The sequence below is a fragment of the Artibeus jamaicensis genome, unplaced genomic scaffold (assembly GCF_021234435.1).
Source record: "Artibeus jamaicensis isolate MK-2021 breed Jamaican fruit bat unplaced genomic scaffold, CSHL_Jam_final scaffold_625, whole genome shotgun sequence".
NCBI lineage: Eukaryota > Metazoa > Chordata > Mammalia > Chiroptera > Phyllostomidae > Artibeus > Artibeus jamaicensis.
The window spans coordinates 1,292,586-1,320,566 of record NW_026522051.1 but is presented as its reverse complement, the minus strand read 5'-3'; the positions used below and the strand labels follow the sequence as shown (position 1 = coordinate 1,320,566).

General features: G+C 43.3%; 1 protein-coding gene across 1 annotated transcript in view; it reads left to right on the top strand.

Moving 5' to 3' along the window:
- Positions 1-27,981, top strand: part of MROH9 (maestro heat like repeat family member 9) — a 47,142-nt gene that overhangs the window by 5,769 nt on the left and 13,392 nt on the right. The window contains exons 4-14 of the mRNA XM_053659352.1: positions 6,176-6,308; positions 6,886-6,972; positions 8,192-8,296; positions 13,956-14,091; positions 16,977-17,101; positions 17,918-18,067; positions 20,704-20,858; positions 22,764-22,929; positions 24,079-24,221; positions 25,107-25,244; positions 27,226-27,346. Of these exons, the coding sequence (XP_053515327.1) occupies positions 6,176-6,308; positions 6,886-6,972; positions 8,192-8,296; positions 13,956-14,091; positions 16,977-17,101; positions 17,918-18,067; positions 20,704-20,858; positions 22,764-22,929; positions 24,079-24,221; positions 25,107-25,244; positions 27,226-27,346 (1,459 nt within the window). The remainder of the gene's footprint in view (positions 1-6,175; positions 6,309-6,885; positions 6,973-8,191; positions 8,297-13,955; positions 14,092-16,976; positions 17,102-17,917; positions 18,068-20,703; positions 20,859-22,763; positions 22,930-24,078; positions 24,222-25,106; positions 25,245-27,225; positions 27,347-27,981) is intronic.

The window sequence follows — 27,981 nt, the reverse complement described above, 5'->3', positions numbered from 1 at the left end:
AGTGCAGACCCACCAGGACCTTGCTGAGACCTTCCTTCTGATGACGCCATGCAGTGGGACAAACAGCTCCAGGGATGACTTGGCTGAAGGAATCCCCACCAGCCTGACCAGACCTCCCTTGGAACCTTGCAGTCCATGATGCTTCCTGCCCCAGCCCTCCTACCTGCCTTTCTCCTCTGGGAAACCTCGTGCATCCCTAAATCTTGTTCTGGACTCCGCTTCCCCTGAACCCTAACACATGCGGATGGGATGAACCTCCTTAGAGCTTCCAATAAACACTGTCAATCTGTGATCCAGAAATCTGCACTAAGTGTTTATTCAAAGGCTAGTCACCTAAATTTAATACATACCTACTTTTTTCTATTTAATGACATAAAAGGCTCAACATTTTGCCTTATTGTTATTTAATTTATATTACTTTCACTATAAGCAAGATAATATTTTCTATGTGTTTTGTATTTTTTATTTTTCTCATGTTCTTTACCAGTTTATTAGAATTTTAGTGGTAGTATATATTTAATAAACATCTCCTGATGTTTTTTATGGTCTTAAATATGTTCCTTTTTATCTTGTTAGAATTGATTTCATAGTCATAGCATCCACATTTTTCTTTTACTTTTTTGTATATCTGATAAAAAATTAATTCCACATTGTACTTTAGTATTATGTTCAGTATCTTTTAGGTTTTTGTTACTTGATTTTTGTCACTCTTTAGTCTCTAAGTTATTTTTATTTATGAACTAATTTAAGCTATGCTTCCCAATGCCATTATACGGACTGGAAGTCAACAAACTGTGGCCCATGTGCTAAGCCCTGCTGTTTTTATAGCCTCCTATTTTTGTACATCCTGAGAGAGAAGAATGATTTATTTTTACATTTTTAAGTGGTTGGGAGGAAAATAAAAGGAGACTATTTCATAATCTGTAGACATTATATGAAAGTCAAATTTCAGGGTCCAGGAATGCTGCGTTGCTGGGGAACAGCTGCACCCGCTCACTCACATACTCCCTCTGGGCTCTGATGGCTGAGCCGGCGTAGACAGAGGCATCCAGTCCTCACCTGTCAGCTGCATACCACAGAAGGTGTTTGCTGACCACTGATACAGATGACGCTGAGTTCAGATACTTCCTTTCCAAAGGCATATTTAACTGTTTCAATGACTTTTTTGTATTTTTCTGTATGACGGAACAGTTATGGGTTTAAAGGGTTCTGAGCTGTTCGGTATCTTCACGGAAGTGATGAATATATGAGCCTCTGTGCGCAATAAAATCATATAGAACTAAATACACACACACAGGAGCAGATGCACAAGTAAAACCTGGGACATCCGACCAAGATCAGAAGATGGAATCGATATCAACACTGTGGTGGTGGTATTACACTCCAGTTTCTAGACAATGTTACCACTAGGAGAAACCAGGTGAAGGGTACAGAGGTCTTTCTGTCTTGTTTCTTACAACAGCACGTGAATCTACAACGGTCTCAACAGACTGTTCAAGTAGAAAAAAAACAGGCTGGTAATAGATTGCAATCTGACTGAGCATGAAATACTGTCACAATAAATTAATGCTGCATTTGGCCTGGAAAGGGAGATAGAGAATTTATCTATGTGTTTGCTAGTTCTATATTAGGGCGTTTTCTATTCTGTCACATTATTTAAAGTTTATTTTATAAACACCACTACACTGTTTGGACTTAATGCTGTTTCATAATAGATTCTCTTAGCTGATTGAGCTAGAGCTTCTTTATTTTCTTGATCTTTTTCAGCAAAGTAGTCTATGATAGTCCTCCCAATTTATTTTTCCAAATGAAATGCAAGTGTGCTTTATTAGCTTCTGATGAAAATGTTCTAAACTTTTAATTGCAGTTTCAGAGTTTGTAAAATAATTTGAGAATAACTGGCATTTATAAATAATCTATTTATGAATATATTTTTATTTATTCAAAATGTTTTATGTCTTCCTTAAAAGTTAGAAGTGTTTTCAATGTAGATTTTGCACACTCCTAATTTATCAGATACACTGTACTTTGCTTTCTGCTTCATTTTATCATGTGGAAAGCCATCACTGATGTGCTGAGATGTGGTCGGATTTGGGGCAGTGTTATGTTTATCCTGTGTTTGATTGAGCTTACCAAACTTTTTTTATTACATTGTGTCTTATTTGAAATACAAGAAACTCTAACACAATATTTCAAAATAAGAAATTAAACCCTTATGCTGTTCCTGTTTTCAATGAAAACACATTACTTCTCAATTAGCAATATATTTGTTCTTGATTGAAACAAAACCTTTAAGGAAACTGGGTTTTTTTCTCTTAGAAATGGTGTTGAGATTTATTAAATATATTTTCAGGTTTGATTAAAGAACTATTATTTAATCTATTAATATATATGTTTTGATTAGTAGTTTTTAGAATATTGGGCCATTCTTACATTCCAATGATAAATCATGATTGGTAGTATTATATTACTCTTTTATTATTTTTATAAATCATTGTTCTAAAATTTTAAACTTTATACTCTTAAATATTTGTTTATATATTTTAGATTGTCTTTTATTATAACTCCACTTAATAATCAGTTATAACCAGATCCCTGATTTTCATTAATTAGTGATTTCTCTAGGCTCACAAATTCATTTGTTTTGAGGTGTGTGTGTGTCTTGCCTAGTTGAATTACCATTTTTTTCAAACTATAAAATGCTCTCCCTGCTCCTCCCCCCCTTGACAAATTTGGGAGGAATAATGATTTTTAATGCTGCTGCTGAGTTCTGTTTACATTTACATTGGTGAAGTATTATGTTATTGATGTTATTAAATATTTTACCACATTTTTTGCTTCAAAAATGTTTTTCCTATTTTCCTCCTCTAAAACTTAGTTGTATCTTCAGTCTGAAAAATACGGTAACTAGAATTTACAAAATAATACTACACAAAAAGAAATAGTGGTTAAGTGTGAAGACTCTGATGTCAGACAGACCAAGCATCTGACGCTGACTCCACCGCTGACAGATTTTGTGATTTCGAAGAAGTTATTTAACTTCTTTAGGTCTCAGATTCCTTATCTGTGAGTCGGGGTAACAATGGTACTTACCTCCTGGTGTTGCTGTGAAGATGTGTTGAGATAATAATGCACTCAGAACAGATAAAATGCGTAGCACCTGATGTTCAAGTCCTCAGCATCTATGCGTTTAACCTATTCTTTTGGAAATCTGATAAAACTTTTGGACTCTTTCCCCTCAAAATACACAGACACATAAAAACAAAATTTGCATCTTATTTTATAGGTTTCATGGACGGCAGACCCTGGATTAGGATCCCCATTCCATATTTTAATTTAACAATTTTTGTCTACCCACATAATAGTTTTCCTTTAATTTTTTATTTATTATAGACTGTGCTTTTCATATATCATCCAAGTATTATTTGGTCCATAAAGATTAACACATTATATTTTCATTATATGTCTGTATAGTTTAAAAATATAAATCAATTTTGTTTCTAATGAACCCATATAGTTTTTTTACTAATGTAATCTTTCTCAATTATTATTTAGTTGTGAGTCCTCTGATTTCTTTTTTACATCTTTATTTAAATTTGCCACTGAGGATCATTATACTTATGAGCTTCCCTTTTTCTCTTTTTTCTCACTTTTTCTCATTTTGTAAAGTACTCCTTTTGCTTATGTCCTTCATTTTTTATAAAAAGAATAAATATTATGATGATAAATTATAATATTTTCCCTTTTTGTATTTTTTATCCTTATTGTATTTTCTGTAGTACCATGTAATCCCCTTTACCCCTCCCCCCATAATCACCAGGTCCTTCATTTCTTTGATTATATTTTTAGTCCTTTTAAAATTTTAAGATATGTGCTTGGTTTGTTACCTTTTTCATTTTAAGTGAGAAAAACTACTGATAGTATTTAAGTATTTTAATTATTTTTGAATCCTCTAATTTTAAAAATAGATTTCTAACACCAATTTCTCATTGTAATTATAGAATGAAACATATATCCTTTCATATTTTAAAACTTTCTATGGCTAAGCATATGATAAATATTTGTCGGCATTTCATCATCTCAAAAGATAATCCTTATCTCATTTAATACAATGTATTATATGTATATATAATAAGTATACCTCATTAATTAGATTCATTATCTCTTTTGCAGAATTTTTTAAAAGATTTTTATTCATTTATTTTTAAAGATAGGAAAAGGGAGAGAAAAAGAGAGTAGGAGAAACACCAATGTGCGGTTGCCTTTCACATGCCCCGTACTGGGGATCTGGCCAGCAACCCAGGCATGTGCCCTGACTGGGAATTGAACCGGCAACCTTTTGGTTCGCAGGTCAGGGCTTAATCCACTGAGCCACACTAGCCAGGGCAGAATTTTATTCTTACCTACCATATGCTAATACATGAATGCTTAATCTTTCCTATAAGAAATAGTGTTCCTATTTCTTTTTGTATCTTTAATGATTTTCTTTAATAATTTCCATTTCTCCTTATATCTTTAATAATGTAATGTATATTTTAATGATCATATTTAATAATTTCTACATTCCATTTCTATGTGGTTTGGATATTTCACATTATTAACTATGCCTTTTGTTTTTTATAACAAGTACATCTGGCTCCCACAATACTCTTTGATTTGAATTAAACATTGTGTCATGTTAATATGGCCCTCCTGATTTCTTTCTGATCACATCTAATACAATTTCCCCATGCTTTTATTAGGAGGTACCTACTTTTTAAAATTCAATTCTGATTCTGGAGATTATACTTGCAAATATGTACACTGACCTTTGCATATGGATGTTATCTAAATAGACTTATTGCTTTATTTAACAATTCCTAGGTTCAATATGTCAATATTTGGTCTACTTCTCACTTCACTTTAATCTGTGAAACAAATATTTAGCTCAAAAATTTAACAAAAGCAAACTCATACAGCAATTTAGTAAGGGATGCTTATTCTTTCTTCCTAAGTGCCTTTCCTTACCACCTAGTCCTGCACCCTGGGACATAAGAACACATGTACACTAAGATGTCACTTGTTACAACACACATTAGCAATTTAATGACCGCTCTTTTGGAAAAGAGTTACACGCAGACGCCCCAGCGTCAAAAAGCCATACTTGCGGACAACTGCCCAAGCTGACCCATAGAGTTGCATGTACCTTTCTTCTTCAGTGTGGCCAGTGTCTGACTCTCAGCCTTCTTCCCACATTTGAAGATCATGGTATCAGAGTATCATGCTACTTTCATTACCCTCATCTTAACCTGAACCATTTTAGCATTGTTTTAGGACTGATGATATGATTTCAAAGTAAACTGAAAGACATTGTCTTCTACTTCATCAGTCTTACTTTTGCATTTTCTTAAAACAGTTCATATATTCCTAGACATTCAATACCTTCCACTGAAAATTCAGTTAGAAACTTTTGATAGATAGCTGTTCAGAGCCTAATAATCCATTAGAGCTGATGAATGACAAAGCAATCTTCCAGGATTTGAAAATTACCTGATATATTCTAAGATATTCCATTCCAAACAATGAATCTCAGAGAAAGTATCTTGACCAGTAGAGATTCTAAGTTCCCCACAAGATTTCACATTTTACCACATGATATCACCATCTTTTCAAAAAGTAATCATTTTCACCTCAAAAAAATCAGGAAGGACTGTTATCCAGATCACATACACCAAAGGAAGAACAACTGTATGACAACTTATCTTTCCAGCTGCCCTTCAGCAGCTGGAAAGATATCTAGAAGACATCTTTCTTTTGCCATCAATTGGAAGATGCATTCCAATATCAGAAATGCTAAAATATGAGAAACATAGTATCATGGATCAGAGAAAATGTGGCAGTGATTTATTTCAAGTGCCCAACACTGGGCATGGCTGAGAATGTAACCACTTTACCTGATTATGTCTATTGAGAAAAATAGTCTGATTTCCAAATAACTAATTACAGATGTCATCCCTTTATATTTAAAGCACCATCTTCAGTTTTATGAGACAATTTAAAACCCACATATCATATACAGCCAAAAGATGGGCCTCCTTTTCTAGTCCATGCTCTCTTCTTATTAAAAAAAAAGGCACCAAAATTAGGTGATATTTGTTTTCTCCTCAATTTAATCACTACACCCTTTCCTTGCCAGCTTTGTGGATCCCCTGCTGCAATTTGAAACTCAGTTGAAGATAATAGAGTCATCCTTTAAAGCAGTGTTTGCCATCCCAAGTCTTGAGGAAGTGAAAGAAATGGGGAACGGTAACGATGACGAGGACCTGCAGGTGAGAGTCTGCCCCCTTTAACCGTGCAGACATCGCCAAGCACACAGCAGTCCTGCACAGCCTCTTTTCTCAGGTCGCTACCTTTGTGGTTTTCTCCTTCACTCTTTTTAGACACAAGAGATACACAGCACTTCCCAGCACTGATCTCTACCCCTGCGTTCATGAATTCTGCAACCCATGGGATTTAATAGATTGCGTAGGTTTTATGGGAACAAATGGGTGAGTGGATTATTAGTTAATTGGTTGAGTAAGGACAGGGAGTTTACTGGCAAGTTCTGCAAAGAAGGAAATGTCAGCAGAGAAAGGTGGAGCCAGGAAGAGTCCCATAATAAGATCAGTAGTGTGTATGGTCTCTATTTGCTCAGCACAGCTGCACAGTGCACTGGCCCTGCGGGTTCTAGAAGAAATGCCCGGCACGTGGCATTGGGTGAGCTCTCATCACCATAGCTACCACTCTCCTATCTTGCCTGTGGTTTATGGGAAGAACTCAGGACACCAGGATGCAAAACCTATAGACAGTGGGGTAAAATTTTAGGTAAGGCAGGCTGGCTGTTTATGATACATTTTTGTTTTTCAGGAATTATACCAAAGTATTTTAAACATATATGAGGACACTCTTCTAATCTTAGTGTCTAAAGACTTCTACAAACTGCAAATCTTAAAGGTAAAGGGAAAAGGAACCATTTTGTTCTTGTGTCATAAACCCAAGGACACTATATTTCTTATTTCCCATTTGCCATATGTAACATCTCCCTCAAATATCTGGCACCCCAAAATTTTTTTTCCTCCCAACATATGCAAGTAACACCTAAATGAAATCACTTTCCTGTATTTGAACTACAGAGATGCCCTTATAAGAATTTAATTTGGGGAGGATGGCATGAACAGACATTTGAGAAGCCAAGTACTATGTGGCAGTGACACGGGGCATCCAGGCACAGGATGATCAACCTGGACTACGTCCAGGTCCGTGGAACAGCGAACCAGCTTTGGCAGGGTCTATATGTGTGTTCTTCCCCAGCAGCTCTGCAGCTGGGGAATTCATGGTCATCCTATCATCATGGATACCATGCTATCCCCAGAAACCCTAACCATCATCCCAAACCCACTTTCACATCCAAGACCTCACTGTGTCCCTGATGTCCCAGCCAGAGACAGAAGACATCTCTGGACACCTTATGGTCTTTAATTTTGCATTCTGTGCATGATGGCATCAGGAGGTGGCTGTCTGGAAATACTGGAAAACCAGATGCACCTACTCTGCCCAGAGCATCCATGGGTTGTCCAAATCATAAACTGCACTCAAGTACAGAAGCCAAATCAGCATGCACGAGGACAAGGAAGACAGTGAAGGAAAGTGAAATACATTGAGCTAACTGGTGCCTATTCTGAGGCAAATGTTTTCCGCACATTTTTAAAATGTTAATTGTACAGCTTTTTACAGTATCATTTTTGATCCATCATTACAACCCTCCCCCATGTGGGCTCTTACAGCACCACCACCCCCATGCTGCTTAGTGAGCAGTCACTGTTTGTCAGGCAGGAAGCTGAATACTTACTACATGGGCTATACCTCATTCGGTACTTAACCCTGTGAGGAAGTTGCCATTATTTCTCCCACATTGCGGATAGGGAAATAAAAGCAGAGAAAGGAGCTCGTTTGGTAGAACTGAACAAAATAAAGCCCAGGGGTAGTTCCCGCAGCAGACAAAGGAGTACACCAGTAGATGGCAGTCTACCAGCTGGTGGTCGTGTATTTTTTAAGTAAATGTAGGTGAGGTGTGAAATCGTCAGGGGCATGGGGACCCGTGATGTGCTGGGGTCTCCTCTGTTCAGGAAATGCAAACGCCGTGGCTCTAGGGTGACTCCTGTGTTTTCAACAGGAGATGGCCGTGTGGATGAGCAGAGACGAGTCGTGCCTGCAGGAGAGAATCCTGGTGATCATCAGCAGGGTGCTCATCTTCGCAGCCAAGAAAGTCAAGGAAAGTGTAAGTCACTGGGGGCTTCCGCAGACTGCATTTCTGCAGCGCCCCTTCCTGAGACTCGGGTCTGGAGGGCATCGGCAGCTGCGGGCATGACTGCGCAGGCAGGTTGAGATACTGGGAAAGGCGTCAGTGTCCCTCGTGACTCTGTCCATCAGCAGACCTTCTCAGACCACAGATTAAGATGTCTCATGCTTCATACCAAGGGTACAGGTGTGTCAAACCAGCTTTTTGCTCACTGTGTTGATTCTCCTCTGCAGACCACAACCAACGTTATTCGTGACCTTATAAAGTCTTCCATCCTTACTTTCCTTCTTATTTCTCCTTTTCTCTCATATTTTTAATAATTTTTTATCATTGTTCAAATACAGTTGTCTCCATTTTCCCACCACCGCTTTCCCCCGCCCAACCCACTCCCACCTCCCACCCTCAATCCTACCCCACTTTGGCTTTGTCCATGGGCCTTTAGCTTTGTCCATGTTCATTTATGACCCTTTTCCCTTCTTCCCCCCATTATCTCCTCCCATTTCCCCTCTGGTCACTGTCAGTTTGTTCTTTGCTTCAAAGTCTCTGTTTATATTTTGCTTATTTGTTTGTTTTGCTGATTAGATTCCACTTAAAGGTGAGATCACGTGGTATTTGTCTTTCATTGCCTGGCTTATTTCACTTAGCATAATGCTAAGTGATCTCACTTAGGATGGAAGCAGACCAGCATGTCCCAGAACACAGACACTAAGCTCTCCAGTTCCACCCATACTGTCTCCAAGGGTAGGAGCTCCTTCCTTCTTTCTTCTGTGTAGTATTCCATTGTGTAAATATAACGCAGTATTTCTTGTGTAAATATACCACAAGTGATTGTTGAGAACTTTCATTGGAACATACTAGAGATACGGCCGAAGTCTCCTTCACCCTCCTCTCCACCTCAGTTCCTTCCTCCCACGCCAGGTGCTGTGTGTGCTGCCCACAAACAGCTGTCGGACGGATCCGCACCTGCACAGGTGGAGAGAACACGGCTTTGCTCCTCGGCGTTCCCATCCTGAAGTCGTCTTTACCCAAGGTTCTGCGAGGCGCTCTTTTCACAAACAATGTGTCCTACAGCTATATCTCATTCTTTTAATTACCGCACGTACTGCATAACTTTAATACATGAAAATCTACTTAACTCTTCTTCAGCCGATGGACTTTTCAACTGGATAGCTTGGTGTATTTTGTGTTTTCTCCCTCAAACAATATAAAAATGGTCATCTTTGTGCAAGTGTGTGAGTAGGCTGAGAAAGACAGGAGAGCAGAAGTATGAGTAGAGTTGAGAAAAGCACACTGTCTCTCAGTTCGCATCCCTGAGAGGCGAGAATGGCCTCTCCCATTCTCATCGCCAACCTGGGGCTGCCGTCAGACCTGTTCTCTGGGGCCTTTCAGATGGAGGAGAACAGGTGTCTCCTAACTGCCAATACTGACTGGGGTTTTCTGTGTTTTGAGTGACATCCTTGCCCGCCTTTCATACCGTCTACGAACACACCTCCCCCTTGTGGACACTCAGCCTCTCTGGGTGGCAGTTGTAACGTTCACTGCCCCCTGCCCACAGCCCACCCCTCCACTGTGAAAGAACAAGTGTGTAAGAACAAGTGTTCACACATGCACTGCTGAGGGTTCCCAGCTACAACAGATTTGTTTGAGAAGCCTAGCCCACCGCTCCGCTCTGCAATGCCTGCCGCGTGCCACCAGGTGGAAGCAGACCAGCATGTTCCAGAACATGGACACTAAGCTCCTACTTGTGGCAGCAACTTTACCAAGTGAACTTCCTTTTCAAATACTGTCTTCTAAAGATGGCCAAGTCAATGATATTAATGGGGTGGGGAAATAAGTCTATGAAACAAAACAATCAAAACTATTATCAATAAATTTAAATATTATCAATAAATTAAAATATGTTAATAAATTAAAAGCTGCGCTTCCCACAGAGCTTGAGCTGTGCACAGAATCTCTAGGACACAGACAAATGGACGACGGTTTGTGCCGCCCTCCTCCAATGCAATGCCACTGCCGATTCCGTCCTCGGGAGAAGCCACCTCATCCCTAAGCATGGCGTTCACTGAAAAAATCCTTTTTCTTTGTACACTACCCTTTGTCTTCTGGAGTCTCAGAGGCTCCTGTCCTGCTGAACAGCCCTGGCTGTCATTCATACTCCATCAGACACAAGTGGCATTCCTCTTACATGACCCATGTGCTCATCAGGATAAAAAAACTCCCACAATCGAAGAACATTTGTTCCTTCCATTAAACTCTTCAAGAAATGTGAGCCAAACATGTCATCTTATAGCATTAACAGAGGTTTTTTTCCCCTAGGTTTGTTCCTTTGGCACATGAGCATTTAAAAAATTGGAGGAAGCCCTGGCTGGTGTGGCTAGTTAGTTGGAGCATCATCTCATACAGCTAAGGTTGCAGGTTCGATTCCCAGTCCAGGCACCTACCTAGGTTGAGGGTTCAATCCTGGTAGAGGAGCCCACAAAAGGCAACCAATTAATGTTTCTTTCTCACATCAATGTTTCTCTCTCTCTTTCTCTCTCTCTTTCTTTCTCTCCCTCCCTCTCCCTTCCTCTGTCTCTCTAAAAACCAATGAAAAACAATGTCCTCAGGTAAGAAAGATTTCCAGTCAAAGCTAACAAACGGACGTGTCTTTATCTCCTCTGTCCCCTGAGTTCTCACAAAATGACAGTGATGACATTTGTTGTGGGTATAAACCCACAGTAACAAAGAGAAGGAGCGAAGGGTTGTCGGTGGGCTGGTGACACCCACCAACTTGCAGGAGAGAGTGGAGGGAACACGGGAGCTGACAGAGCCTGGCTGGGGGGCTGAGAGGCCAGAGCACATGAACTTGGGCTGGGGGATAGCTGCAAAGGAAGGCAGTACACCTGCTGGAACCCCAGAGAGGCTGGCCCTGTGGAAGCCCAAGTAACACTGACTAATGGGTGGGAGGCAGAGGCAGGCTGAAAACAGAAGCGTTCAGTGAAAGAATTCATCCCAAGTTCCTGCAGAAGGACTGCATGTTGCCTCCCCTCCTCATAGACACACAGACTCTACTCCGTGGGCCATGGGCCCACTGGTAGGCGAAATCTGAGACTTTTTTCTCAAAACAGCTGTCAGTTCCCCAACAAAATTATCTTGATGTTGTTTAGATCTCCATGACCCCAGTCTTTCCACCTCATCATTTGAAAGCAAAGCCCACTGGCTGACAAGTCTTGCTCACATAGAAAACGTCACATTCTTAAATACAACCAGACAACTAAGATGTGTGAGAAAATCCTCCAAATATACGAGATCAATGTCAAGAGAAAATAAGATGATCAAAAATAGATATTCGAGTACAGACAAGAATTTAGTCTCGATAAGAGTTGATAAGACATTTATAGGACTCCTAAAGTAGGGAGAGTCCCCAGCCCTGCCTTACAAAGAAGTCTACGCAGAAAGGATCTGAGAACATTCACAGAAGAAAAAGTTGTCTTTCCTTCTTTTGCTGAAATCATCATTCTCAGCATCCTAATTCAGTTATGCTCATGGCCCATGACCCAAGTCACTTCATCTTCTTCAGAATGATTCTGTGTGTGTGTGTGTGTGTGTTAGATAGATAGATGGACAGAAAGAATAGGGATAGAGGGACAGTGGGTTGGTGTGGCTGGGTCAAGCAGCATGAGAGGCAAGACTAAAGGAACACAAGAGAAGTGGAAAGGAGGCCAGACGAGCCGTGGGACCCCCTAGAGGGCCGACTTGACTCTAGTTTTACCACCACCATTTGCTCCAACCACCGCAGAATTTATCCGGGAAAAGTAATCACTTGTCTTAGAGACGAGAAGATTCTGCAGGCCCAGAAGCTTATCAAACCTATGTGTGGATGGAGCCCTTTGAAAACAGAACATAATGACAACAAAAGGAAAATAGTTACTGTACTGAAACCTTCACAAAGCAAAACGTCTCTTCCACCTCTCCTCTCTTATGTCTCCACTCACTTCTTTCTGTGTTTGATCTGGCCAAACAAATCAGTCGGGATAAAAGCCTACGGAATATTTTGGACTGTTAGATGCACCGGACCATAAGACGCACCTAGGTTTTAGAGGAAGAAAATAGGGAAAAAATTTTGAAGCAAAAAATGTGGTAAAATATTTAATAACATAAATAACATAGCCCGCCCGCCCCCACCCACACTGAGCCAGGTAAGCTACATTACGACTGTAAGACACACACCCCTTTTCCTCCCAAATTTTGGGGGAAAGGTATGTCTTACAGTCTGAAAAATATGGTAAATATTTGAGTAGCCTATATTTTAAGGACATTGCAGGGAACAATACATAAGTGTGTGGTAGCAGCTTTGACATCAGAATTCAGTGCTCTGAATTTTAAATAATGAATTTCCCTTGGAAGAATCAGAGCAATTTCAGGAGGAAAATTCACATTTCTCCAGAGGCTGATAGAGTCACCCAAATTCTTTCATGCAAAGAGAAGGAAGCCCGAGAGTGTTTGGATATCAACCTCCATGACCTCCCGCAGGTATCCTGGGAATCTGCTACCTGCGAATCGCTACCTGATTTATGAAACACAAACTAATAAAGACTCAACAAGTCACTGTCATCTCTGAGCATTTGCTACAAACTTTCTTTCGTGTCATCCACATTACTCCCTTAGTCTCCAGAGCAAGTGCGGGGGCGACTACTCTCTCGAGGTCCCCCCGGTGCCACGGATACACGTGAGTGAATAAATATGGCCGAGACAAGATGAGATCTGTTTGGGGATGGAGGTGTGGGCTGTGGCCAGTTTCTCCGAGGAGAAAAAGGCCCCAAGTGCCTTTCTCCATAGCCTTTTATTGGGTTGTAATACACAGGAATACAGGGCGGCAAGGATCAAACAGTAGATAACATTACAAAGAGGTCTGAGGGCTTACTATGAGTCAGAGTTGCAGAAACTTTGGGAGACAAATTCATTTCCTCTTGGACCCTTATCATATGAATGAAAGCACTTTAAGAAGATTTCACAGGTTAATCAGCAAGTCTTTGTGATGCCAGATTTTCTCCCAGGGCACGCTCTGGCCAGGCAAGGAGTTGTACCTCTCCCCATCAGGTATTCAGGCTTAAGGGGATTAGAGCCAGGAAGCACTTTTCCCAGAGTACATGGGGACTCAGGCTTTGACAAAGCTGGGGGGTGAGAGTCCATTGCTCTCTGTTGCAGCCCCCTGAGTCCTTCCATGAAGGCCTCCCAGGTGATGGAGTCTGGCTTAGGTTGCCCCCCGCTGTGAGGGGTCTTGACTTCCCGTCATTGACTTCCAACCAAGCTCTAGGGACAGGGAGAGGAACTGAGGCAGTGTTTGCTACCAAAGACAGGTTTTGTCTCCTGCAGCTGGCATTCCAAAGGTCCTCTCTCACCCTTAGCCACAAGGGGTAGAGATACAATTCCTAAAATCAGGCAGAGCGGTCTACTACAAGCAAGTGTTACCAGGCAGCAATTCACAGATGCAGAACCTGAGGCTCAGTAACAGCACCAAGGCAGGCACGTGGCTCCTGTGCACTCCAAGGCTCATCTTCCGGTTCTCGACTGGTGTGTACGTTAGAGGTTCGGGTACAGACATCCAGTGCTGACTCTACACAGCAACACATTTCCCCCCTCTGTTTCCTCCTGCCAGGGGAAGGCGGACGCTCCCTGTCTGGGGGTCCTGACGGCAGAACTGTGTCTCTTGTGCTTGCACACCGACCGGTCCATCACACAGCCAGCGTCCTTGGCAATGTACCACCTCCTCTGCATCGCCAAGCGTCAGAGTGGTAAGGCCAAACCATCCCCTTCTCCAAGGGTCACTGAGAATCTGTTGCTAAGATCAGAACAAACCCCAGTAAAAACGTAGAAACAGAAAACCAATAAGAGAGCAGCCATGAAGCCCAAAGCAGAAGGGAGAAAACCAGAGAGAAGAGACAAATGACCTACATCAGAAATGAGAGAGAGAGGATGTCACTAGAAATTTGGTGGGTGTTAATAGTAAGGGACATTATGAACAAACACCTTTATGCCTGTACACTTGACACATCAGACACATTCACTGAAGACACAAATGACGAAAGCTCCCTCAAGAAGAAATAAATAACCCGAATACCCCACATCTGTCAAAGAAAATAAATTTATAGTTAAAAGCCTTCTTACAAAGAAAACTCCAGCAAACACGCAAAGAAGAATTGTACTAATTCTATACAAATTCACGCAGAAATGTGAGGAGAGGAAATACTTGCCGACTCATTCTTTGAGGCCACCATTATTCTAATACCAAAACCACAGAAAGACATTACAAAAAATAAAATTAAAAAACTAGAGACCAGTGTCTCTCAAGGACATAGATGTGAAAATTTGAAACAAGTTTAGCAGATCAAATACTCCAATACAAAAAAAAAAAGAATAATGTACCATGACCACATGGAATTTCTCCCAGAAATGAAATATCAATTTATCATTTGAAAATCAACCAATGTAACATACTACATTCACAGATGAATGAAGAAACTACATGATCATATTAGTAGACATAGAAAAAGCATTTGGCAAAATTCAACATCCATTTCTGATTTAAAAAAATACTCTCAGAAAACTAGACATTAAAAGCAAGCTCCCTCTGCCTGCCAAAGTACATCTATGAAAAACTGACAGCAAACATCACACTTGATTGTGAAATACTGAACGATTTTCCCAAAGATCAGGGAAAAGACCAGGGTGTGCACGGTCAGCACTTTTGTTCAACCCTGAGCAGAGTCCAGAAATGGATCCACACGCATGTGGTCAAATGAATTTCAACCCAGTTTCAAAGGCAAGCCAGTGAAGAAAGGACACATTTCAATAAACAGTGCCTAAAAAATTGGTTACTTTATATACTGATGGAGGGAGACTTGACTTGGGGTGGTGAACACACAGTACAATATGCAGATGATGTACCATAGAATTGTACCCTTGAAACTCACATAGTTATTAACCAATGACACCCCAATAAATATAACTTTAAAAATTAGTTATTTGTAGGCAAAAAAAGAACTTTGATCTACATCTCATACATGCACAAAAGCTAATTCAAAATGGATCATAGGACTAAATGTAAAACCTGAAATTATGAAACTAGAAGAAACCTTGGTACCTTGGATTAAGCAAAGATTTGTCAAATACAACACCAAAAGCATGACTCATAAATGAAAAAATAAATAAATTAAGTATTTCTGGTCTGTGAAAGACACTGTTAAGAGAATAGGTAAGCCACAGATTGGGAGAAAACATCTGCTAGTTGCATATCTGATAAAAGACTTGTGCCCAGAATTTGTACCCAGAATGAGAAAGCAGAGACTCAAATTAAAAGCAATAGTGGACTTGAATACTTACTTCACCAAGCAGCAGAGACAGCATGGAAACACACCAAACCACGTTCAGTACAGAGTCATATCAGGGATGTCAATCAAAACCTCTACAAGACACCCCTGGACGCCCGTTAACATGCCTGAAGCCGGAGAGCGTAGCCGTACCACATGTGAGGAAAGACGGGAGGAACCAACCCCTCCCACACTGCCCACGGGCATGTGAAATGACACGACCCTGGGAAATCATTTAGCAGTTTCCTGAAAAGTTACACACACACACCTACCATATGACCCAGTCACTATACAATTTAGTCTCTACCTAAGAGAGGTGAAAACAAATCTCAAACAGAGACCTACACACACATGTGGACAGCACCTTTATCTGCAATAGCCACACACTGGAAACAACCCAAATGCCCATCCCTCAGCAGGTGATGGGGCAGATGGGATGGGACAAACAGAGCAGAAGAGCATCCGGTAGAGAGGGATGAACTACTGGCACATCCAACTGCAAGGATGGATCGCATTTTGCCGACCGAAAGGTGCTAAACAACAGAAGAGTATATACTAGTTGACTCTACTTGCAAAAAACTGGAAAATACAAGCCTAGCAGGAAGCGGACCAATAGTGGCTTTTGGATCCAAGGGCAGGAGTGTGGGGGGAAGGGGGAGAAGTCAGAGCAGGGTCCAGAGAAGCAGGTAGGAGGGGTTACAAAAGGGCATGAGGAAACTTTTACAGGTGATGACTATGTTTGGTTTTGTTTCCTGTGGTAATGTTTTCATGAATATATACACACATGAAAACTTACCAAATTATAGGCTTTAACTATGTTGTATGTTAGTTATATCTCGGTAAAACTGTTAGCAAATGAAATAATTTAAAAACCCCACCTTCTCTGGAACCAAAGACACCTGCACCTGAAGCTCTGATCAAGCGCTTCCAGCTTTCCTGCTTCGCCGCCTCCCCGCCCCGCAGCCCTGGCAGATGGCCCGCAAGTCCACTCTTCCCACAACAGCCTCTCTGGTGCTTTACAAGAGCCCCGAACAATGGTTCTGACGCCTACACGTATGAATATCTGGTCCGCCTATTGAAACAACCTACGTTCTCCATTCCCATTTCACAGAGGCCTCTCCTACAACACTAGAACTCTGAGCCCATGCGGTCATCACAGTTTATGTGACCAAACTATCACCGGGGTGTTAAATATTCAGAAGCTTTCTGATCTCCAGAAATGGGAAGAAAGAGGAAATTGGAAATAGCAACATCATAGAAAGAATCAGTGATCAAACAAAAAAAAGATTAAGCTCTTTTCTTTCTTACAGAGGACCTTGTACACAACACAACAGCCAAGTACGAACAGTCTGGGGATCGGTGTCTCCTGTCTCACTGCTGTGACATACAATTCCTGCTCGACGTCTTGAAAGAAGACAAAACTGAAGTTGCTCGGGTAACTTAGCCCATTTTATCTTACAGCTTTTGTTTCATGTAATATTGTTTTTTTGGTGATGACGTATTTCAACATAGCTTATATTTTAATATTTTTTTCATTTTATATATAAGGAATGTACACAAGAAATACACCAAGAGAAAATGTGGCTCACTCATCTTTCTTAACTGAGAAATGCACATCATGTAACTTTGCTCACATTTTATGTTCCACGGTCCATGGACATTCTTCTCACTTTAAAAAGGGATTGCTTGAATTGCACTTTTTGTACCACACTCATGGACTTCTGGGCCCTTTTTCTCCTCTCCCTGCCTCCTAGTCCCTCTCTGGGAAAGAGGGAAGTCCAACCCCTTCACACGCCACCCTCTTCTGTATCTTCTACTACTTACACTTGTTTCTGATCTGAGCAAAATCACTTCCAAGACTGAAGGAGTTTGCAATGACTTCTAATATGTGAGTAGCTGAGTTGGGGTAAAATCAGTAGTTTACAGTTCCTTAGTTTGAATGCTATGGTTCTCAACTTCTCCCCAGCCTTCCCTCAGAGCTAACTTACCCAGATAAACATGTTTTCATTGCTTTAAAAGTCAAAATAAAAAAGACAGGTATAATTTAGCTTGAATTATAGTCACCTTAATACCAACCCACTGTCAAGTATAGTTTTTAACACGTATTAATAGACGATGAGGCCCACGACAGCAAAGGTGACTGGAGCCCACGAAAACCACGTGGCGCCATCTCCCCAGGGCTCCCGCGAGATGCCTGAGGCCCCGGGATGCAGCCGGGGCCTGAGGTGGCGGCTCTCTCTCTGGGTTGCAGAGCATAGGACACATGCTGCTGCCATCCATGCTGACTGACTTCGTGTGGAGTCTCCTGATGAGACTGGCTATGCCTGACCGCGGGATGGCGAAGGAGGCGGCCAACATGCTGAGACTGACCCTGGAGCACCACGCCCACAAGGTCACCATGGTGAGACAGGGGCCAAGGGGCAGGGGATCACTCTGTCGAGTGCTCCTGTGGCCATTGGTACAGATCTTCACATATAGGCCTTGCCACTGTGTCATCGTGTCAGTAATTAGGTGAGGCTTTGGGGGTGGAATAGTTCAAGCATCCAGAAAAGTTTAGAAAAAGATGTAATGGACATTTTACCCACGATTCATCCACATCATAACATCTTGCCTCATTTACTTCAAATTTCCAAATGAAAAGAGTGAGTAACGATAAACTAGTGCAGCTAGAATTTGAATCACCCTTGGAACCACGGAGGGCGGTTTCGAAGGGCCCGGCTGCTGTAGGTTGGCCACCTGATTTGTGGGGCCCAGTGCAAAGTGACACAGGGGGCGTCTGGTTCAAATGCAGGTGGGAGGTGCCGTGAAGGTCCAAGCATACAAATCCTTCCCTGTCCTCCACCATCTGTCTCGTTCTCTTGCCTCTCTGTCTCTCTGTTTGTTATGGTGTTTTTATTTAAAGTCTTTGTAAGTGAAAAACAACTAAAATTTGAAATTGTAGTATGAATTTCACCATCCATGGTTATATTGTGCAATTCCAATTACAGCTGTAAATATAAGAGCATTGGACTGAACAAACGAATGCAATTCATAGCTCTTGCATGCAAATTTTTCATTCTTGCTGGAAGACTGGCGATGCTACAGAACTTCATTGTTTTTACTTCATGTCTTGTCCTTCGCACATTCTGTGAACATCCTTTATCCTCAGCTTATTGAGGGGGAAGGAAGACAGAAAGGAAAAACATGTATGGGGTCTCCACCTTTGTCTTCCTCCCAGGCCTAAGTGCTCATTTTGTACTCCTTTCATTTCCCCCTGCACTCCTCTGCATCTCGGGTCCACGGGAATTCTGCGCACAGGGGTGTGGCTGACTCACATATTACACACACCTCCTCTGCTCGCACGCATGCTCTACGCCCCGTGAAAGTTCATTCACAAAACACAAACTCAAAGATAAAATCACTAAAACTACTGAGCAGGCAACAGCTGAGCTTTAAACAAAGTGAGGGACTTTCAGGGTAGGACCCTGTGCAAATGCACAGGTCACGGGTCACATGCCCCTGAAACCAGCCCCAGTGGTGACAGGAGGGGGCAACTTCAGTTCCCACACCTGACATCGCAGTGTTAAGTGACTGAAAGTAAATGAGAGCTGGGACTCGGGTTCGGAGAGCAGGAAAGGGGGGAGGGGAAGGCTCCTTCCAGGCCTCCCCGTGCCACCACCCGACGGGGGCGTTCTGAGAGTAGCTCGTGGAACCGGAGGAGAGCTGAAGGCAGCGGTCAGGTCCACGAGAAAATTCTCCCCTCACCCAGTGAGAAAGGGAGGCTGGGAAAAGCCATACCAAGTCCCCGGAGAGGGAGAGAAGCCAAACCAGCTGATGCTAGAGTAAAATCACTGAACAGAGAGAGAAAACCCAGAAACAATGGCTGGTCAGCAGCCCAGAGCCCCAGCCCAGCTCCCACACACCACTGAACACTGGGTAAAGTGGACTCTTCTCTTAAACAGGGTTCTAACACCAGTTATAATGAAAGATTGTGTGTGGCAAAATATATTACTGCCCCCCCAGTCCCCTGGATGGCACGCACAGTATGTGGCTTCACAACCTCTAAACGAGGCTGACGCAGGGAGTCTTTCCTGGAGGGTCACAGCAGGCCATTCTTTCCCTAACAGAGCAGACAGTACTGTGGCTGCCTCAGCTGGGGGACACGCTGCTTTCACAGGAGGAGGAGGGGAGGGAAGAGGCCTAGACCCGATAGTTAACAGGCCCATAGAGAAGAAGAGTGGTCTGGGGTCTCCAGTTTCTCGCTCACCCTGGTGCAGATGCGGAGGAGGGATGTCTGTACTACTTGGCACTTCACCTTTTCTCTTTCCTTTGGAGTAATGGGTTGAGCATGTACCGCTGAACTGTATTTGAGGCGGTTACAAGAGCATATAAAGGTACTTCAAGTTTTCAGCTTATGACCTCTAGGGAGCACTGGCAGATGAGATCTGCTGCTGAATATACAAGCACCGATCCGAGACAAATCCCCAGACCGAGCTAGCGCTCTCCCTTTCCAAGGATGAGTCAAAATGGGGACAAAATACAACTAACATGGGGCCTGCAAATAGAATTTCCAAGATTATGACTCAGTGTTTACTGTTCTGGGCCATCCCTCCAACATACAGCTCATTCCTTCAGTATGTAGAGTTAAGATCTTTAAATGTTTAAGAAAATTGAACTATATGGTTCCATTGTTATTCTGTTCCGTTATTTTTACTTTCTTCTTTAAAAGTGTGCATTATAGCTAGGTTTTCTATATTGAGCTTATATATCTCATATAATTATATTGTGTATATTCCCCCAAATAAACTTTTTTTGTAAAATGGGTATTTTTCCCACTATCGATAAAGACACAGATAGGTTCATTTCTAAACCAAATAAGTATTTTGCATTGTGTGGTCACACACATAAATATGGTTTCCACTAGTATTTTATTTCTGGGCTAATTACTTGCCTTGGTTATTCTGAGAAGGACTAAATTCTTCAGTCCAAGAAACGCTTTGCTCTGGCGGGGACTATGGCCCAGGAGACTCCGGCTGACCTGGGGAATTGCTTCTCCAGGTGTCTAAGATGGTGGATCTTATTTACATGAAACTGTGTGAGAACTCTAATCACGTTATGAAGCACGCCATGTTGCAGGTCATCACCTTATTGACACGTACTTCACCGAAAAAAGTCATCTTTCAGCTGATGGACTACCCAGTGCCCGCAGACAAGTAAGGTCCCCTCGGCCCTTCCTCAAGGGGTCGTACACAGTGCCCAGAGCCGGACAGACCAGGACATGCCAGTTTTGGTTTCCTTTTTTTCCGAAAGGAAATATCTACTTTGGCATCACGTGGGATGACTGGAAGCCTTAAGTAATATCACACAGGTCATTCATACACTTGTACGATACCTGGCTCACAGCAGACCATAGAGAAATGATCACTGTGTCATTTAGCTGAGTCTTTGTGCTCTTCATCTCCAACAAAAACACACCTCCCCTCAAAGTGATAATGAGTTTTTCTCCACAATCTTGGGATGAGATTCATAGTTCTTTTCTCATTTATGAAAGACAGATGTTCAGATATTCCCACCCACCAATAAAATAATGAAACAGTAAACATTCCCAGATGTAATTGGGAGTCCCCTACCCCTTAGCTGTTTACCTGAAATTCGCGATCCAGGATCATAAGAAATATTTAAGAAGAAAATAATGCTAATGTGAGCCTATGGGGCGGTGAACCTAATACGCACATGGGAAGAGATTAGGAATTACATCTGTCTGTTTCTACAGTTTGCGCATTGGAGGGGAAGGTATTACCTCCCGACTATTCATAGTATAAAAGGCAGAAGGTGGCATTATATTTAGAATTGGTCTGGGCTTTGGAAACAGAGGAATCTGAATCCTATCCCAGCCACAAAAGTTTCGTAAACTCCTTGATTCTCAACTTTCTTGCTGTGAACTGAAAGCAGCTCATTTTATGCGTAAAGCTGTTACAGGGGCAAACAAGTTAGCATCTGGGGCCGGGCATCCAAGTCAACAAAACGCTAAACCAATTCTATGATGGACTTTCTTTTTCCAACAGAAAGATTGTATTTATTTAGGAAGTTTAACCTCACAAAGAAAATTGAGGAAATTCCTAAGAAACTAAAATTCTTCATAAGACTCGAGTGTTTTTCATTCAGGAACTAAGCACCCACTGTGTGTAGAATATCACCAGCCTTCCAGCATTTTGTTAAGTGCAGGGAATGCCCCCACAGGGCTGGGAGGTAACAGTCTGCAGTGAATCCAATACAAACAATAGGTTTTGAGGAGGCACAGAAAGCAAGAAGATTACAGCTGGGTGAATTTAATTCAAATAGCCCCTAGCAGGTCTTGTTCAAGTGTAGGTAAAGTAGACAAGAGGAGAGTCAGGAGATAGGCTAACTTGGAAAAACTGAAGGAAGCCCTGGTCAGCCAGAGGCATGATCGAGAGATGGAGGAATGAGACGGACATGTCTCATTTTGTGTCCACGTGGCTTCGAGCACACTTCTAAGAGGCAGGGACAGTTAAGTAATGCCACATGCTCAGGGCCCAGCCAGGCCCTCATATAGGAACCTAAAGGCAGAGAGACTGAACAGTAGGGCTTGGAAGCCGGCATGGATTGACAAGGCAGCAGGAATACGCCAGCACAGAGGAATGGAGCAGCTTTCGAGATGAGCCACAGGAAGAATAACCTTGAAGAGCAGCTGGGTATGCAGAGAAAGGAGCCAGGGGCCTGGAGGCTGAGAAGCCAGGGTTCTAGTCACACCCGTGTCACTAATTAAATGTGTGACATTTGGCAAAATGGCTCACTCCTCTGAGCCATTTATTTACTTTTAATCATTGACCTTCACATTTAATTTTCTAACCCTTTAATTTATATAGTTAGTTTTATGTACTTTTCATTTTATGGTACATTTATTGGTGTTAATTTTGTTATATCAGCTTTTAAATATTCTATTATCCCTGAACAAACTGAGTCATGAGGTGGGAGGAAGAGGGCACGGTGGGGGGGCGGGGAACAGTACGCTGATCGGTTCTTGACCTTGAGCTGAACACACATTTAAAGAGGTGGGAACACCCTGCGACTCCCGCTGGGGGCGGGCTCTGTTGCAGCACTCTGATGCTGATGTGGCAGGCGGCCGGCTCTGAGACCAGCATGGCCCTCCCCGTGCTGACCACCATCCTGTTGATTCTGCGAGGAAAGCCTGGGGAGATGCAGGAGAGCCTGGCAGACAGAAGACGTTTCTCTATCGATGCTACAAACATGATGCCCATGGCGGTAAATCACCAACTCAAGTTTCTTTCCCCTGGGGGCGCTCCCCGACCCAGGCTCAGTTGCACCTCTTTCCACGGCCCAGCTCTCCTGCATGCATTCATTCACGCCTTCCTTCATCCAGCACATATTTATTGAGGGCCTACTCTGTGCCACCACCTGTTCATGAAGACTACATTCTGGTGAGAGACACAGACAATGAACCTAAAAAATGTGCCAGGGGTCAGATGAGAGCAAGCTGAGAAGAGATACAAAGTACTGGGACAAAGAGAAAAAGGGACCGGAGGGTCTGGGGAAGTCAGTCAGAGCGGGCCACTCAGCTGAGATGACATCTAATCAGAGGCCTCAAAAAGGGGAGGGAGTGAAGCTTGCACGTGTCTGCACAACAGGGTTCCCGACAGAGAAGGGCTAACACCCGGTAGTGACGGGCACTCGCCTGGCGCATCACTAAACATGAGGATGGTCAGAACAGGACTGAGCAAGGGTGACCGTGCAGGAGATGGTATCAGAGGCAGCCACCAGCTAAGCACACTTGTTCTTGCAGGCAGGTAAAGGCCTAATCTCACATGTGTCCATCACTGTCTGTCTCCTGAGGACCAACACTGCCATTCCTGGGGTAAATTCAAATCTTACAGAGATGTAGAAAAAAAAACGAGGAAAAAATGTTGTAAAGCAACCTCACGTTTGCTCTACAAATGTGAGGTGGGGACATGAGTCTCTCTGATGTGGACAGACGGTCAGTGGACCCCACAAAGCGTTAGGGACCTGGCCTGCCTCCCTCCATATCTGCCCTGAATCGTTGAAGCACAGAGAGGGCCTGGCGAGGCACAGAATAGTCTTCGTGGTGACAGATGAAGGGGGCCTTGGATGCATGCCCCCCTGGGGGAGGAGCTTGTTTCCTGCTGGCCTGGCAGCACCGGGGGTGGTGCGTGCATTGCGGGTAGTGCTTTGGGGGCTCACGGCCATGTACTGCTTGGCATGTTCCAGGCTCAACAGACTTAGCAGCTCCTACTGGAGAAAGGAACGCACACACAGGCTTCAGGCTTCCTTGTAGGAGGTGGAAGTGGGGTACAGAGTCCCCCGCACCCCCTCCCTGGCACCGAGAGGGCTCAGAGGGAGACAAGACAGTCTTGACCCTCTTCCTTCCCCTTGCAGGCGTCCCAGGCCCTGTGCACACTGCTGCCTGTCCCCTCCTACAAGAAGGCGGTGGCCCAGTTCTTTCCTCAACTCTTGATGGCCCTCCTGTTTCAAATCTTCTACACCTGCAACATGAAACTGGTGATGGAGAACAAACTCTTGTGAGCTGGCTGCTTCTATGCCCTCGGGTTGAAGCGGAGGCTGGATAATCAGTCCCCTGGGCAGTGCATTCGTTTATGACTGTTCTCCCTCCTCGGAAGGGTGGGACGCCTTCCACGTAGTAACTACCATGGTACCTAGAAGTCAGCCAGGACTTTTGCTAAGGGTGGGTGCTGTGTAGACAGAACCACCCCACAGAGCAGAGCTTAGACCCGCCACGAAGAGAGGCCACCGCAGGGAACGTCTGCAGGAAGCGTGTGCAGGGAGCGGCAGGAGACCCAGCTCTCTCTGTAAGAAAGCATGCCCCACAGTGCTCTGGGGCGTGAGGGCTTGTGATACCAGGCATTCATTCTGCCCACATCCGGTGAGCTTCAGCTCTTCCCTTTCACCCAGGAGAGCACAGTTAGCTCTGCTGCTGTCTAGGAAAATCTGCACCCACCTGTCTGTTTGCCTTCATCCAGCTCCTAGGCCAGGTGGGACTCGAAAGTACAGTCAGTCCCATTCAAGTATTTTATCAGCTCTCAGTCTTTCAGGCAGACATACCAAGTAAATGAGAATATGTGCTATTGATTTAAAGCATCCCAGGAAGCAAATCGGCACCTTGAGTAAGTTGTCACATCATTTAACACTTTTTGCTAATGAGCTGTTAAGAACTGAATAAACAGGGTCAATCCTAGGCTGTATGTGTTGCAGTCCCAGCTGTAGCCTGCACCCCAGATACCATTACTCAGGAAACAGGAAGAGTGTTTAACGGTCTCCTTCCTCTCCAATACCCCCTTTTCCCAAACCAGCATCCTGTGCAGGATGGAAAGGAAGGGCAGGTCCCATGTGCATAGTTATGTGAAGGCCACAGTCAGCCTGTGACTCTGCTCTCCTCTGGGCCCTAGCTTTGCCCGGGACGCCCTGCGAGTTCTGCTGAATTGCTCTAGGCTGCAAGAGGTGGACACTGCTCTGAACAGAAAAAATTTCTGGGACCAGATCTCCCAAGTGCTATTTCACCACCACGGGGTCTACCTCATTGCCACGTAAGAATGAGCTCTGTCTGTGTGGGACCTGGGTCTCTGTCCCTACCTTCTCTGTCTTTAGTGAAGCCACGTGGGAGCACAGCCCACACCCACTCGGACTTCCCACTCCCACCCCCATGACCTGTATTGCCATGTGACTTCTACTTCCTCGCTGATTTTGAGTAGTGTGTGCTTTGGGAACGTCTTCCCTTCCCTGGCCCTTGTGCCTGGTGGTACAGATGCCCAGCCCCCTATACCTCTCCACGGCACAGGCTCCTCCTCCCGAGGTGGACAACTAGAGTGGAATCTGATTTTTTCTTTCCTCCATGGTTCGCTATAGGCATCAGAGGAATACATTTGGGAAAGGATAATGAAAGAGGACTTTTGTTTTCTTGTCCCCCAACAGTTTCTTTCCCCCTGGTTAGCCTGTACATAGCAAGCTTCTGATTCTAGGGATCAGATTTGCTGATCAAGAATCAAGATGCATGACAACATGATAGACCATGTGAAGTCGTGACTGACCCAGAAAGTCTGGTCCAAATGGGCTCTGGGCTCCCAGTGCTTTGAAAACAGCATCTTATTTGCATGTAGATTTTGGGAACACATCTTGTTTTGTAAAAGTGTAGTTCACCTGCACCCTCCAATGGTCCCTAGTTAAGTAACTCTATATCCTTAGTAATTTTGGATCTTCATACTCAAAGTGGGGTCCACAGACCAGCAGCTACTGCAACACCCAAGAATTCAAAGTACAGAATCGCATGGCCCACGGAGACCTACTGAATCAGAATCTGCTTTATAGCAAGATTTCCTGGGTGATCAGCACACACATTAAAGCTCCAGAAACACTGGTTCAGAGCACCAACCTGGGGTCTTCAAACGGAATCCGTGCCACATGCTCCTTCCCAATCCTGCCACTGCCGATCCGACCCCGGTGTGTCAGGACAGCCGTGAGCCTGACCAGTGCCTGGGTGGGTTACGGAGAATGGCTTGGAGAATCAGGGTTCACCACCTGCTCTCCAGAGTAACCCAGGATAGCACCAAACTCTCTCCTTCCTTATTTCATTTAAAGGGAGGGCTTGGTCTACAACAGCAAAGGTGACCTGTGCCATCTGGAACTGCCAAGATCCTTATTTTCTCTCCCTTTGGTCTGGTACTAATGGGAGGTTGTGGCAATACAGGACATTCTGTTCTGTGGCACAGGACAGTAGACAGGAAAGAGCAGTGACATTAGAAGATGTTGTCAGTGACCCTGGTATATATAAGGGGAACCAAAAAAACCCAGAATTATGTTCTGTAGGGCAGGCCCCTTGTAGCACAGGCTTCCCCACTAGGTGAGTGTTCTAGGAACCCATCAGTGAACCAGTTGATGTTGCTATGAAAGGCTGCACTTGGCTTCAGTGAAATTTCTTTGAAGGCTCTTTCAATGCATTTGCCCATTTCATGATGGGTGATTTAAGAGCACAGCTGACCACACCATGCTGAGTGCTCATCAGTTTTGACCAAAAACAGCCTAACCCCCATACCCCACTCTCCCTATCCACCCAGGCTCTCCCCGAGTGACTTTTTCTTGTTTCCTTGATGAGAAAGTCCTTAAAGGGAAACATTTTGCCCACGTGGAAGAGGTAAAACATGAAAAGTCATCAAAATTGTCAAGTCCAAAAACTGTTCTAAGCAGTGGAAAAATCATCTCGATCGGTGTATTGCATCAAATGGACAGTACTTTGAAGGTGACTGAAGTTTAAATGTGTAAGAATACACAATTTTTATAAATAAATTCCATTTGGGGGTTCCCCCCCCCAAATACTTCGGCCCAGCCTGTGTAGAATGTATACTGGGGCTGCCGTTTACCTTGGATTAAGGAATATTAGAGAATTTCTTTCCTGGTATCTGGGTGGTACAAAATGTAAGGATAATAATTCCCTCTTTACTGCCATTAGAATTTGCCGACAGTGAAAGCGTTCTCATCTCCTCTGCTAATTCAGCGCCTTCTCCTCCTTTCCAGGACCCTTGCTGAACATAACTTTCCACAGTTTCCAGAGACCCTGCATTACCTGTACAAGCTCTCAGTGGAAGGCCCTAGGAGATCAGAGGACAGCGTGATCACAGTCATCTTCCTCACTGAAGTGAGTTTTAATAGGAGTCTGTGAACTGCGGAGCTCTCACTCCCTTTTCTTATGCAAACGTACCTGACACTGACCTTGTACCTTCCTCTCTGAATGTTTATTCCACCACGAGTTAAAACAACAACAGGCAGCTGAGGTTCAAGGGTAGGGTGGAAACAGAGCTGGGTTACGGACAGTTGAACCCTCAGCCTTTCAGAATTGGCTTTTATCGCCCCAGTTACTTTTGAAATACCACTTCATATATCTCTGCACGCTTGTTAAAGTATATCGTGGGATAATCAAGTTTACTAAAGACAGTACGTAGCATCTGGGATCTAAATGATACTTCGGGCTGTCTGGGAGAAAAAAAGAAGGGATGGGCCAAATAACTGGGTGAAATAAAGACTAGAATTCCATTACTTTGTATATGAATATTACATCATCTGTTGTAATGCCATACTAGAGTCAAGCAATTTGAGGAAATCCTTTTTGATCTAACTTTAGTTTTTACTAAATAATTATCTAAGCAAGTATTGTTTAATTGATAAGCATAAAGTTCACTACTCACTGGTGATACTATCTTTATTAATTTTATTATTAACTTCATACACATACCCACATACTAGGGTCTGTCTCAGGTTAATTGTGAAGTTCCA